This window comes from Nilaparvata lugens, chromosome 11 (assembly GCF_014356525.2).
Source record: "Nilaparvata lugens isolate BPH chromosome 11, ASM1435652v1, whole genome shotgun sequence".
In the NCBI taxonomy this organism is placed as follows: Eukaryota; Metazoa; Arthropoda; class Insecta; order Hemiptera; family Delphacidae; genus Nilaparvata; species Nilaparvata lugens.
Window position 1 is genome coordinate 1,415,501 of NC_052514.1, and position 12,360 is coordinate 1,427,860.

Here is a 12,360-nt window from a genome sequence, read left to right on the forward strand (position 1 = left end):
TTTATCTAGCTAGACTTATCTAGAGCGATCTGGAGGTAGGAAGTGTACTCTACACTCAACGCCGCTTTATCTAGAGTTATCTAGAGTGATCTAGTTGGTGTAAAGCAGACTTTACGACAGTGCTCTGAAACACGCTAACAATATTTGCGTGCTAAAAACGCCTTACTCATCAGGAGAGCTTTTAGAGGTTTCTTACGATGTTTTTTGGTGGAACACTGATTTAATGAGTTGAGAATAGTTAATTATTGTGAGAGCTTTTGAGTTGAAAAAGATAGCGAATTGTTCTTTCAACAAAAATTCCTCTATTCTCCTCGTTTTCTTTAAAAAACTTACCTCTACATCCAAATTTTCGGTTTTGGAGGTTTCTTACGATGTTTTTTGGTAGAAAACTGATTCAATGAGTTGAGAATAGTTAATTGTGGAAGCTTTTGAGTTGAAAAAGATAGCGAATTGTTCTTTCAACAAAAATTCCTCTATTCTCCTCGTTTTCTTTAAAAAACTTACCTCTACATCCAAATTCTCGGTTTTAGAGGTTTCTTACGATGTTTTTTGGTGGTACACTGATTTAATGAGTTCAGAATAGTTAATTGTGAGAGCTTCTAAGTTCAAAATATTGCGAATTGTTATTTCAATTACTTCCTCTATTCATCTTTTTTTTCTTTGATGCACTTACTTCTGCATCCAAATTTTCTGTTTTGGAGGTTTCTTACGATGTTTTTTGGTAGAACACTGATTTAATGAGCGGATAATAGTTAATTGTGAAGGCCTTAGGTTGAAAAAATGGAGACTTCCTCTTTCAACTACTTCTTTTCTATATTTTCACTTTCTGACTCATATTTTTCGTGTATGAAGGTTTGTTAAGATCATTTTTGGTGGAACACTGATTTAATGAGTTGAGAATAGTTGATTGTGAGAGCTTTTGAGTTGAAATAATGAAGACTTCTCCTTTCAACTACTTCATTCCTATAATTATTTAACTTTCTGACTCATATTTTTCTTGTATGAAGGTTTGTTAAGTCCATTTTTGGTGGTACACTGATTTAATGAGTGGAGAATAGTTAACTGTTAAAGCCTTTGTGTTGAAAAATGGAGACTTCTTCTTTCAACTACTTCTTTTCTATAATTTAACTTTCTGACTCATATTTTTAGTGTATGGAAGTTTGTTAAGATATTTTTTGGTTGAACACTGATTCAATGAGTTGAGAAGAGTTGAATGTGATAGCTTTTGAGTTAAAAAAGATAGCGAATTGTCCTTCCAACACAAATTCCTCTACTCTCCTTGTTTTCTTTAAAAAAACTTACCTCTACATCCAAATTCTCGGTTTTAGAGGTTTCTTACGATGTTTTTTGGTGAAACACTGATTTAATGAGTTGAGAATAGTTAAATTAGGAAGGCCTTGTGTTGAAAAATGGAGACTTCTTCTTTCAACTACTTCTCTTCTATAATTTCACTTTCTGACTCATATTTTTCGTGTATGAAGGTTTGTTAAGATCATTTTTGGTGGAACACTGATTTAATGAGTTGAGAATAGTTGATTGTGAGAGCTTTTGAGTTGAAATAATGAAGACTTCTCCTTTCAACTACTTCTTTTCTATAATTATTCAACTTTCTGACTCATATTTTTCGTTATGAAGGTTTGTTAAGATCATTTTTGGTGGTACACTGATTTAATGAGTTGAGAATAGTTAATTATTGTGAGAGATTTTGAGTTGAAAAAGATAGCGAATTGTTCTTTCAACACAAATTCCCCTATTCTCCTTGTTTTTTTTAGAAAAACTTACATCTACATCCAAATTTTCGATTTTAGAGGTTTCTTACGATGTTTATTGGTGGTACACTGAATTAATGAGTTCAGAATAGTTAATTATTGTGAGAGCTTTTGAGTTGAAAAAGATAGCGAATTGTTCTTCCAAAAAAAATTCCTCTATTCTCCTCGTTTTCTTTGAAAAACTTACCTCTACATCCAAATTCTCGGTTTTAGAGGTTTCTCACGATGTTTTTTGGTGGAACACTGATTTAATGAGTGGAGAATAGTTAATTGTGAAGGCCTTCTGTTGAAAAAATGGAGGCTTCTTCTTTCAACTACTTCTTTTCTATAATTTAACTTTCTGACTCAAATTTTTCGTGTATGAAAGTTTGTTATGATCATTTCTGATTGAACACTGATTTAATGAGTTGAGAATAGTTAATTGTGAGAGCTTTTGTGTTGAAAAAGATAGTGAATTGTTCTTTCAACACAAATTCCTTTATTCTCCTTGTTTCCTTGAAAAAAACTTACCTCTACATTCAAATTTTTGGTTTTGGAGGTTTCTTACGATTATTTATAAAAATTATTAGACTATCAATTCATTTATTTTCCTCTTCCACTTCACCAGTCTTCTTCTACTTCTTCTACTTCTACTTCTTCTTCTCTTCTTCTTCTTCTCTTCTTCTTCTTCTTCTTCTTCTCTTCTTCTTCTTCTTCTTCTTCTTCTTCTTCTTCTCCTTCTTCTTCTTCTTCTTCTTCTTCTTCTTCTTCTCCTTCTTCTTCTTCTTCTTTCAAAAAGGGAATAGGCTATTGCCTGGTCCGACTCACATTCAGCTTATAATTTGAATTTAATTTATTAATTTATCAATCATTTTACAATGCGAGCAGCAAGTTCAACTCAAAATTTATAGATTGGATTGAATAGAGGCATTTATTAAAATGTATTTATTCAAATGGTAATTAATATATAATTATTATTTAATGAAAATCCTAAATAAATGCTGTAAATCACCCCGAAAACTTCTGCTACTGCTAATTTACTACTAATTTCCATCTAGCTGTTAACCCTGTTGTCAATGTCTGCAGTAGCAGAAGTCTTCGGGGTGATTTACAGAATTTATTTAGGATTTTCGTTGAATAATAATCAAAATTTATGCTACCTTAACATAATTATGAGAGCAAACATAGTTGAGCAGCTTGAGAGAGTAGAATGTAATGCATGTATTCAAATGACAAGGCACATATTGGAGCGGTTTGTATTGACCCATTTGAATACATGTATTACATTCAACACTCTTTCGCAATCTTGATGCTATGTTTCACCTTGTACTAGGAAAACAGGAATACGACAATTACAATTTAAGCCATAATTCATCCAAAATTTACTCCTGCTACATTGAATCTTCCTCATGAATAGCTTTCTCCATTAGAGGGAAGGATTTACCGTACATTAATTGCAGCCTATGTGTAGAGACAATCTGGAAATGGAGGATAAAGCTACACTGAAATAGAATGAAGATAAAGATTGGAAGATAGATGAGGAAATGAGAGGAATCTGTAGAAGAGGTTCGAAAATATCAAAGAAATGACGTAGATAGGAATTTGTGGAACGTAGAAGAGAACGGAAAGAGAAAATTGTGAGGAGATTATTAGAATGAAAAAGAAGAAGAACAACGGTTAATAAATTCTCTTATAACCTGCAAGAAGACATTTTTTCAGTTTTTGTGCTTCAAATGAGAAAAACTTATAGAGGAGAATGGAGTACTTCTAAATGTACAGACAGGGTGAAACCAACTTTAATAATTGGGAGAGTGTTAAACACACTGAAAAGAAAAAGATGATGGAGAAGGAAAGGAGAAAAAGGAGAAGTTGAAGAAGAGGAAGACAGTTGAAGTAGAAGAAGAAGAAGTAAAAGGAGATAGAGAAGAAGAAGTAGAAGAAGAAGAAGTAGAAGAAGAAGAAGAAGAAGAAGAAGAAGAGAAGAAGAAGAAGAAGAAGAAGAGGAGAAAGAAGATGGAGAAGAAGAGAGAATCCGTTCTGTGTTCACAGTTTGCTTGATCAGAGCACTCCTCACTTGGAAAATGGTCATTAATAAATTGGCCGGAAAAAGCAATAGATCTTGACCGAAAAACAATGATTGTCGCCTTTTTCCAATAGAGTGAGCTAATGCGTCGTGTTAAACGAAGTACGAGGGACAAATAATACTGAGAGAGAAAGAGAGGTTAAACGGAGTACAAGGGAAAACTAATACTGAGGAGGAGAGTGAGAGAGAGGTTAAACGGAGTACAAGGAAAAACTCATACTGGGAGATAGAGACAGAGAGACAGATAGAGTGATAAATAGATAGATAGATGTAGAGAGAGAGTGAGAGAGAGAGAGAGAGAGAGAGAGAGAGAGAGCGAGAGAGAGAGCGAGAGAGAAAGAGGGAGAGAGCGTGAGAGAAAGAGGGAGAGAATAGAATCGCTGCCTTTAATCTCTTTACAGAGAGAGAGAGAGAGAGAGAGTGGCAGAGGTTGAACAAAGTACAAGTAACGAAAATACTGAGAGAGATGAGAAAGCGGTTAAACGGTCTAAAAGAAACACGAATTATACTGAGAGAGAGGTAAAACGAAGTACAACAAACAAATACTATTGAGAGAGAAGAGAGAACAATTTCAAGAAAGAAGGGATAAGCAAAGTGAGAGGAGCAAATAAAAGTTGCAAGAGAGGAAAGTGTTCAGAGAAGAAAAGATTATAAGAGGGAGGATGAAAAGCGAGAAGGGAAGATAAACAAGAAGAAGAACAAGGAGGTGAAGAAGAAGAAGGGTTAGAAGGAAAAGAAGAAGAGGTAAAGGAAGAAGGAGAAGGAGAAGAGAGAACATGAAGAGGAGAAAGAAGAAGAAGAAGGAGAAGAAGAAGCAGAAGTGGTTGAAGAAAGTGAGGACAGATAGAATGAACGAGGCGACAATTATTGCCAATTTAACGGTCAGTTTGGCATACCACCAGCTCTGTAAGGGGTGATTGGGGGGAGGTCAGGGTTACTAACCCCCTTCAAACCCTCTTTCCCTCAAAAAGGACGTGAAAGGGAAAATTGGCCTTCTTTCGTTTGGGTGACGATTGGCTACCGTCGGAAGAAAGAATTATTGTGAGAATTGCTATTGGCTTGTATTGCAGAAATAAAAGGAGACGAGGGAGAAGCAGTAGGAGGGACAGAAGAAGACGGATGAGACGAAGAATAAGGAGAAGAAGAATAGGGAGAAGAAGGAGAAGGAGAAGAAGAAGAAGAATAAGAAGAAGAAAAAGAAGAAGGACGAGAAGAAGAATGAGTATAAGGTAAGAGAAGAAAATGCTTCATTTTCTTTCATTTCAAGCTCAGTTAAGTACCTACAGTAGCTGTTCTTACACCTTTGCTCGAACAATATCTTTCTACAAGTCTAGTTTTCTTACTTGTGTTTTTCTGTGAACTCCACAATTTCTGCTCTTCTATTTTTATTTGAGCAGCATGAGATATGGAATATATTCTAGCAAAGTACAATATTGTTTGTGGAATGAGAGTGTTTATGTGTGTAGGATGGAATGAAATAGAAATTTTTCTATTGTTCAGTTTTCTTACTGCATTTTTTGAAAAAATAGATGCATTTGAACAGTGTGTTATCATTGTTACTGTTTAATTAATACTTTTGTATTAGTAATTAGAGTACGATCATATGCTGATAGTGAATGTTTTTGTGAATTTTCTGGCTTCAAATTTATCAAGTTTTCTAATATTTTTCAATTTATTAATGCATTTTCAAGTGTAATAATAATTTGTTTCATCTTTCTGATCAACCGAGATACAAACTTTTTAGTATAATGTATATTTGGACTGTAAATTTTCGTGATCTTTATAAAAGTGTTTTCATAACCTCATTTGAACTATTTTTATCATAATTAGGGAGAGGAACAGTTTTGGGTTTATCCTGTTGATTCTCTCCCAATCATTAATTTGATGTTGTGATTAAGGAATGTAATAAATGTAATTTAAATGTAAATGTAATGTAATAAGTTTTGCCACGAATAGTTTAATACCAGAATAATAAACTGATAATACTTTGCTATTGTGAGAAATGTTGATGTCATAGTGTTTGCTCTCTTGCTAGGAAATTTATTAGTTTTTCGTTCAAACAGGAGCTTAAAATTTCCTCTCGAACAAAAAAAATGGAAATATTTCAAGAGATTTATATTAGAATAAAATCAACCATTCTCTTCCCCACCACCACAAGAAACAGTTGCAGTCAACACAGAAACAAAAAGAAAATCTCTCGAATAACATCATCGTTTGAACAAAATAGTCAACAAATTTTTGTTCAAATTGAAAACAATAATTTTCCCCCTTTCACAGAGAAAATTGAAACATCTTTATATTCTCCCCTGCACAATGTTACCAATTTTATGTCACCAACATTTTCTAAGAACTTATGAGTTAACTTGAATTTGTACTGCAGATATTCTGTAGATGTTGCAGCATTTTTATGCATCAAATCCCCCTGTGCAACATTCATAAACTAGAAACTATATGGGTGGAAAATTTCTTGTCAGCGTTTCTCCTGAAGATTATTGTTTCAACGGGCCAACATTTTCCTTTCAACATCACAATTTCTTCTGTTGGATATTGCGGTGAAAATTCTGCTACTGTAATGAAATTGGAGGAATTTTCTATCAACTTTACTGACAATATCAGTTATATCACTAAACTCCCAGCAAGAATTTTATTCTGTATCAGAGTTCGAAGTATTTCTATGGAACAGATCTTGTGATTGAAGTTTGTCTGAAATAATAGAGGAAGGTTCATGGTATTATAACTGAGGAAATTTATCACAGACAAAATTTTCAACCTCAATTCAGGTCTCTCCACTGTAAAGAGTTTTCAACTGTAACGTTTTGCGTTATGAATATATTATCATGCAAAGAGAAGACCATGAACGGAATATCAAACCATACTTAGCTACATTATTATACAAGCTATAAAATACTCAACTCTACTGGGATAATGTGATTGAAACAAGTTTAAAGACTTGTACCTGGTTGCACAAAAGCCTTCCAAATTCTAATCCCGATTAAACCAGTCAAAGAAGCCTTCTCCTCAGTAAAACCTTCTCTGATTGGTTCTCGTGGAATGTAATCATGATTAAAATTTAACAGGCTCTGTGCAACCGGTATTTAGTGAATGATTCAAATATTTGTGTTGCCAAATTTCAATCTTCTAATGTGAGCCAGTCAAATTTACTAATCTTTGTCGACTGTATTTGAATCCAGATAATAAAGTAAGAAGGAGGAGAAGGAGGAGGAGGAGGAGGAAAAGAAGAAGAAGAAGAAGAAGAAGAAGAAAAATATGGAGTAGAAGCATCTAAGTTCACAAAACGTGCCAGTATTTTACACCACTAATCCGACCTTTGCATAGAGTTGGTTGCGCATTCTAGTCACGCCACAACTTTACATAATATCAAGTTTAATAACAATATTTGAACCGAACACCCTCCTGATAAATAGAGAGGGGAAACTCAACCACTTCCTTCCCCCTCACTCTACAGGGAATCTTTCACCGGGTACCAGATGTCTTCAGTATAAGGGGATCCCAGAGAGTTGTTTGAATAAATCCCGGTGTCATCTGAGTAAGAGAGAAAAAGAGAGAGAGAGAGTGAGAGAGAGAAAGATAGAGAGAGAGAGTGAGAGTGAGAAAGAGAGAGATGGTGTGATAGAGAGAGTGAGATACAGTGGATGAGAGGGAGGAGAGAGAGATAGAGGAAGAGAGAGAGAGTGACAGTGGGAGGGAGGGAGACACACACAGTGAGTGTCATCCATGTCATACATCTGAGAGAGAAAATGAGTGTCATCTGAGAGAGAGAGAGAGAGTGACAGCGATAGTCATCCCTACTTCTGAGAAAGACAGTAAGTTTCATCCCACTCTTCATCCCCACAGCTGAGAGGGAAGGTAACGGGTTCGAGCACCGCCACCGTTTCGAGTTTTGTTTGCAAGCACTCTAGCCCCAAAACCAACCGATGGACAGCAAACAAATTCTCCGACCCAACGGAAGGACGACAAACAAATTCTCCGATTCCCGACTCCAAGGTGGGAGCAGTTCGAATTCTCCGTACCAACGGATGGCCGGCAAACATATTCTCCGATTCCCAATTCTGAGATGGAGGGGGTTCTCGGATTCTCCGAACCAACGGATGGCCGGCAAACAAATTCTCCGATTTCGAGGTGAAGGTAGCTCGAGGGAGGAACGCGAGTTTGATTTCCGATGTGGACTCGAACGAATGACATTGTCGTCACGTTTCTGGGGGTTGTGGGGGTGGGTATGGAGGGATGTTCTCGACCCCCAGATGGATATTGGATGGGTGGATGATAGTGTAAAATACCCTTCTATCGTATTACTTTAGCATATTGTGTTACCATATTCAATTGTGTTACTTTACCATATATTTTGAGTCGAAAATATTGGTATGAGTATAATAAATTGGTAGTCATAGTTTCACAATGATATACCGTAGCTTGTAGCTTCACAGTAGACTACTGTAGACGGGGAATGTACGGGGGGAATGTGACAACAACGATTTTTAATACTTTTTGTGTAGTTGAGAATTTGATATTGTGGTAATCATTGAATTAAAAAGACTAAGAAATTGTCGAAAAACCACAGATTTATTGATACTTAGAGAGACCGGTTTCGGTTATTACACAATTGTCAATCTCTGATAAACTAAAACTAAATACAAGAGCAGCAGAATTTATACTAGTAGGCGAGTACTGCTATTGGTCGAGGGCATGAACGCCTGCCATTGGCCCAGCTAGACAGTCTCCTCCCACTCAACGGTGTGACAAAATGGCGGCTTAAGCAACAGAATTGCCATAATAACAAAATTTACTTTCAGTACAGGATAAGAACCAAGAAAACAAGAGTGAAAGATAATAAAACGAATATTTAAAAGGAAAAACTATTGACAAATGTATGCTTACAATTTTATGATAAAACTAAATTCGTAGTGTTGTATTGGTTGAAATGAATCTGGTCATTTAAACTATACTGGGAATTTTCCTTAATTACTCTTGTTTGTTTCTAAAGCCTCTAGAATACCCTCTTCTAAGTGAGTCTTGTCTTTCATGAATCTAATTATTATTATGGTAGACACAGCGAGTTATGAATGATAAGACCCCGCCAAAATAAAATATGTGTTGCTATCCTTATCTGTCATCAGACAAAGCAGATAGCTCTATCCCTTTCCAGCTCTGCCAAAGTGTTACAGACATTGAAAAAAATTATATTTATCCATAGTGAATTACACGTTAAAAAGTCAGAACCTGATTAAAATTGGTGTTGCTATCCTTGTCTGTCATCAGGCAAAGCAGATAGTCCTATACTTTTCTACCTCTGAAGCTACAGAGACTTGTAAAAATATCTTCGAAGATATTCAACAAGGAGAAGTAATCTATAATGGATTTCTCAATGATGGAAATTGTAGATCTATGTTAATAATATTGAGGCAGAAAAGCATTCCAGCTTAATCCATATATCCCAATCAGATCGATTTACTCTCTCATTCATTTTCACTATTCTTTTTCATTTTCATCTCTTGTTGTTGTTCTTCTTCTTCCTATTCTGCTCCTTTTTCCTCCCCCCGCAATTCCTCTACATACTTTCCTTTCCAACAGTATCTAGTACTATATATATATATATATATATAATATATATATATATATATATATATATATATATACGCTCTTACCCTTGACATGATGATACTACACACCCTTATTTATAACACACAAGAAATTAACCTTTTCATCCTAAATTGTCTGCCAACCTTAGATGGATAGATTTCATTACTTAGTTATGAGATGCTACGACCTCTCTTCTTACTCATTCTTTCCTTCTTCTTCACGGTTTTTCTTCTTCTTCTTCTTCTTGAGGGGGAAAGCCCATCGAGGCAGGCACTTGAAACACTGTTGAGGGTAGGTAATGTATGGCCGGGGAAAGTCTAATGTAAAAGGGTGGAAAAAGGTGGAAAATCTATGTATGGGGGAGCGAAAAGTGCTTGAAAAATCAATTGCCGTTGATGAGAAGAGTGTTCTCTACTATATCACCATCTAATAGCCTTCTTTTCAGTTAGGTACATGTTACAATAAGTGGTGAAAGATAGGAGAACAGTTCTTTTCATATTATCCTTAAAATGCAAAATTTCAAAATACCTTATGTATATATCGTCGCGCAGTTGAAAAAGGAATATTCCTGTCAAATCTCATCGAGTTCTATCAACGCGTTTGGCCGTAATCGCGTTACATACAGACAGACAAAAGCTAATCGAGTTGAAACATAGACCTCACTACGTTCGGTCAATTATATATATATATATAGATAGTATTGATATAGATTGAAAAATTATTTCCACCATTCCATCTCCTGTTACAAGTTTTTTGTAGACGAAACATAATATCTGCCTTTATAAATGATTTTCATCATGAGCCATCACTGTACCTTATGGGCCGGTTTCCGAGCTCGGGATTCAGCTAAGTTCTAGACTTTAACTGGCTTTAAACTCTAGAGTCAGAAAATTGGCTTTCCGAGTCAGAACAACAACGTAGTTAAGGACTTAAATAGACTCTGGAGTTTAGAGATCATGTTAGACCCTGAAGTTTATAATTTCGCTTTCTGAGTAAAGGGCTTATAAGTTCAGGACTTGAATTAGATTCTCGCCTCTTTCCGAGTCGAGGATTCATCAAAAATCTTTAAGTCTGGAACTTAGAACAGCGTAATTTTAAACCCTCGACTGGGGTAGGGCTTAAATTTAAGTTCTAGACTTAACTGAGCAAGCACAATTCAGTTATTGTTTTGGAGTAGATGAGAAGCCAAATAGATGTCATGGAATACCTAAATTATTTAGATCTAAATTCATAATTTATAGTTTGCAAGTTTATTTTGCAATAAAATTGTATCAGAATTATGCGTGAAAAACTAACCTTATTTTACGAATGTGACATAACCTAAAAATGGTCAAGAAAAATAATACAAGGATTGGCTTGGAATTTATATTCCAATCTGAATGTTATTAATCAATGTCATATTCGACATATTAATACAACAATAATAAATTATTATTCCAGTTTTTTTTTCCAAAACAAATACGTTTTCAAACTCAATAGTCTAATAAAATTTTTATTCCAGAATCACTGGTTAGGATCAATGATCACTAATAGCATAAAGAAAAATGGAATGTTTATTCATTCATCTTTCAAAAGATTAGGTTTTTCTTTGAATAGGCCTACAAAGATATCGAAACTTATTTCCACAAAATAGTTTGGAGAGCATGCTCATTTGAATTATCCCGCTGCAATCAGCTGTTTTCTTTTTGCTATATTGCCAACAATATAACAGCAAAATATTGTGAATTTCCCTCATGTTAACTACATTGAAGTCCTGGACTCAAATAAGTCGAGATCTTTATAGACCCCGGAGTTTAGAAGCTAGAATTTTGACTCAGAAAGTCGATTCAGACCCAAGCGCTTATTTCAGTCCTGGACTCTGTAAGTCCAGAAATTATAGACCCCGAGCTCGGAAACCGCCCCTATACCATATCAGGCTCTATCAATTTTTAAGGCAAAACATATATAGATTATCTGCCTTTAGAACTCCAAATCATGAAAGGTATCTTGTAGTAAGGTTTTAACAGCATGGTAATGTGGCCTTACTTCATTCCGAGCCATTACGCGTTTTGTATAAATAATATCTCTGCATCTAATGATGCGCAAGAAACTGCGTAGAGGGGGAAAAAGGATGAAGAAGAAGAAGAAGAAGAGGACGAAGAAGAAGCGAGAAGAAGGGGAAGAAGGAGAACATTTTGATGATGAAGAAGATCATGATGTGGTAAAGTGTGGTTGGCTTGCAAACTATCCATCTGTGAAAAGATGAAGGAAGAGAAGATAAAGGAAGGGAGATCAGTTGAACAAAATATACGAACAAATTCATGAGAATCTATTATTATATAATTGGAGGGTTTCAATATTTTTTATGATGTGTGCTCATCAGTATCAATATTAAAAGAAAGAGAAAATACGAATTATAGAAGAGAGAATGAGGGAAAAATGGGATAGGTGGAATAATAATAATAAGAAGAAAATGGATGAGAAGAGGAGAAGGAGGAGAAGAAGAAGGAGAAGAAGAAGAAGAAGAAGAAGAAGAAGAAGAAGAAGAAGAAGAGGAAGAAGAAGATAAAGAAGAAGAGGGAGAAGGAGAAGAAGAAGAGAAGAAGGAAGAGGTAATAGAGCATTGAAACGACGTTTTGTGATTGGCTAAGTACAGTTTTCCTGTCTCTAGAATAGGATGTGCAATGAAGGAAGGATGTTGATGGGGGTGCCACTGATCCTGAAGGATTTCAAGGATGCAAAGAAGAAGAAAAAGAAAAAGAGGAGGAAGAATGCAGAAAATGACGTAGCAGGGATCATTCGTTGCTGAAAGGAGTCGCTGACGAAAGGAAGTCGGGTGAGGGGAGGGGAGAAAGAAGAGCTATTGCCATTATTTTGCCCCTTCGCAAAGACGTAGTAAGTGGGGGTGTTAGAGTGTGAGGTGGAGGAGGAGAAGTACAAAAAGAAGAGGAG

General features: G+C 35.5%; 1 protein-coding gene across 1 annotated transcript; it reads left to right on the forward strand.

Annotated features, from left to right (window-relative positions):
- Positions 1 to 4,600: 4,600 nt before the first annotated feature.
- Positions 4,601 to 11,961, forward strand: LOC120353624 (UPF0329 protein ECU05_1680/ECU11_0050-like; the record flags this gene model as incomplete). Its single annotated transcript, XM_039438166.1, is given in 5 exon segments — positions 4,601 to 4,654; positions 7,045 to 7,103; positions 7,168 to 7,177; positions 7,415 to 7,438; positions 11,899 to 11,961. Coding segments are annotated over 5 exon segments (210 nt in total), but the record flags the coding sequence as incomplete, so codon positions are not given.
- Positions 11,962 to 12,360: the final 399 nt, after the last annotated feature.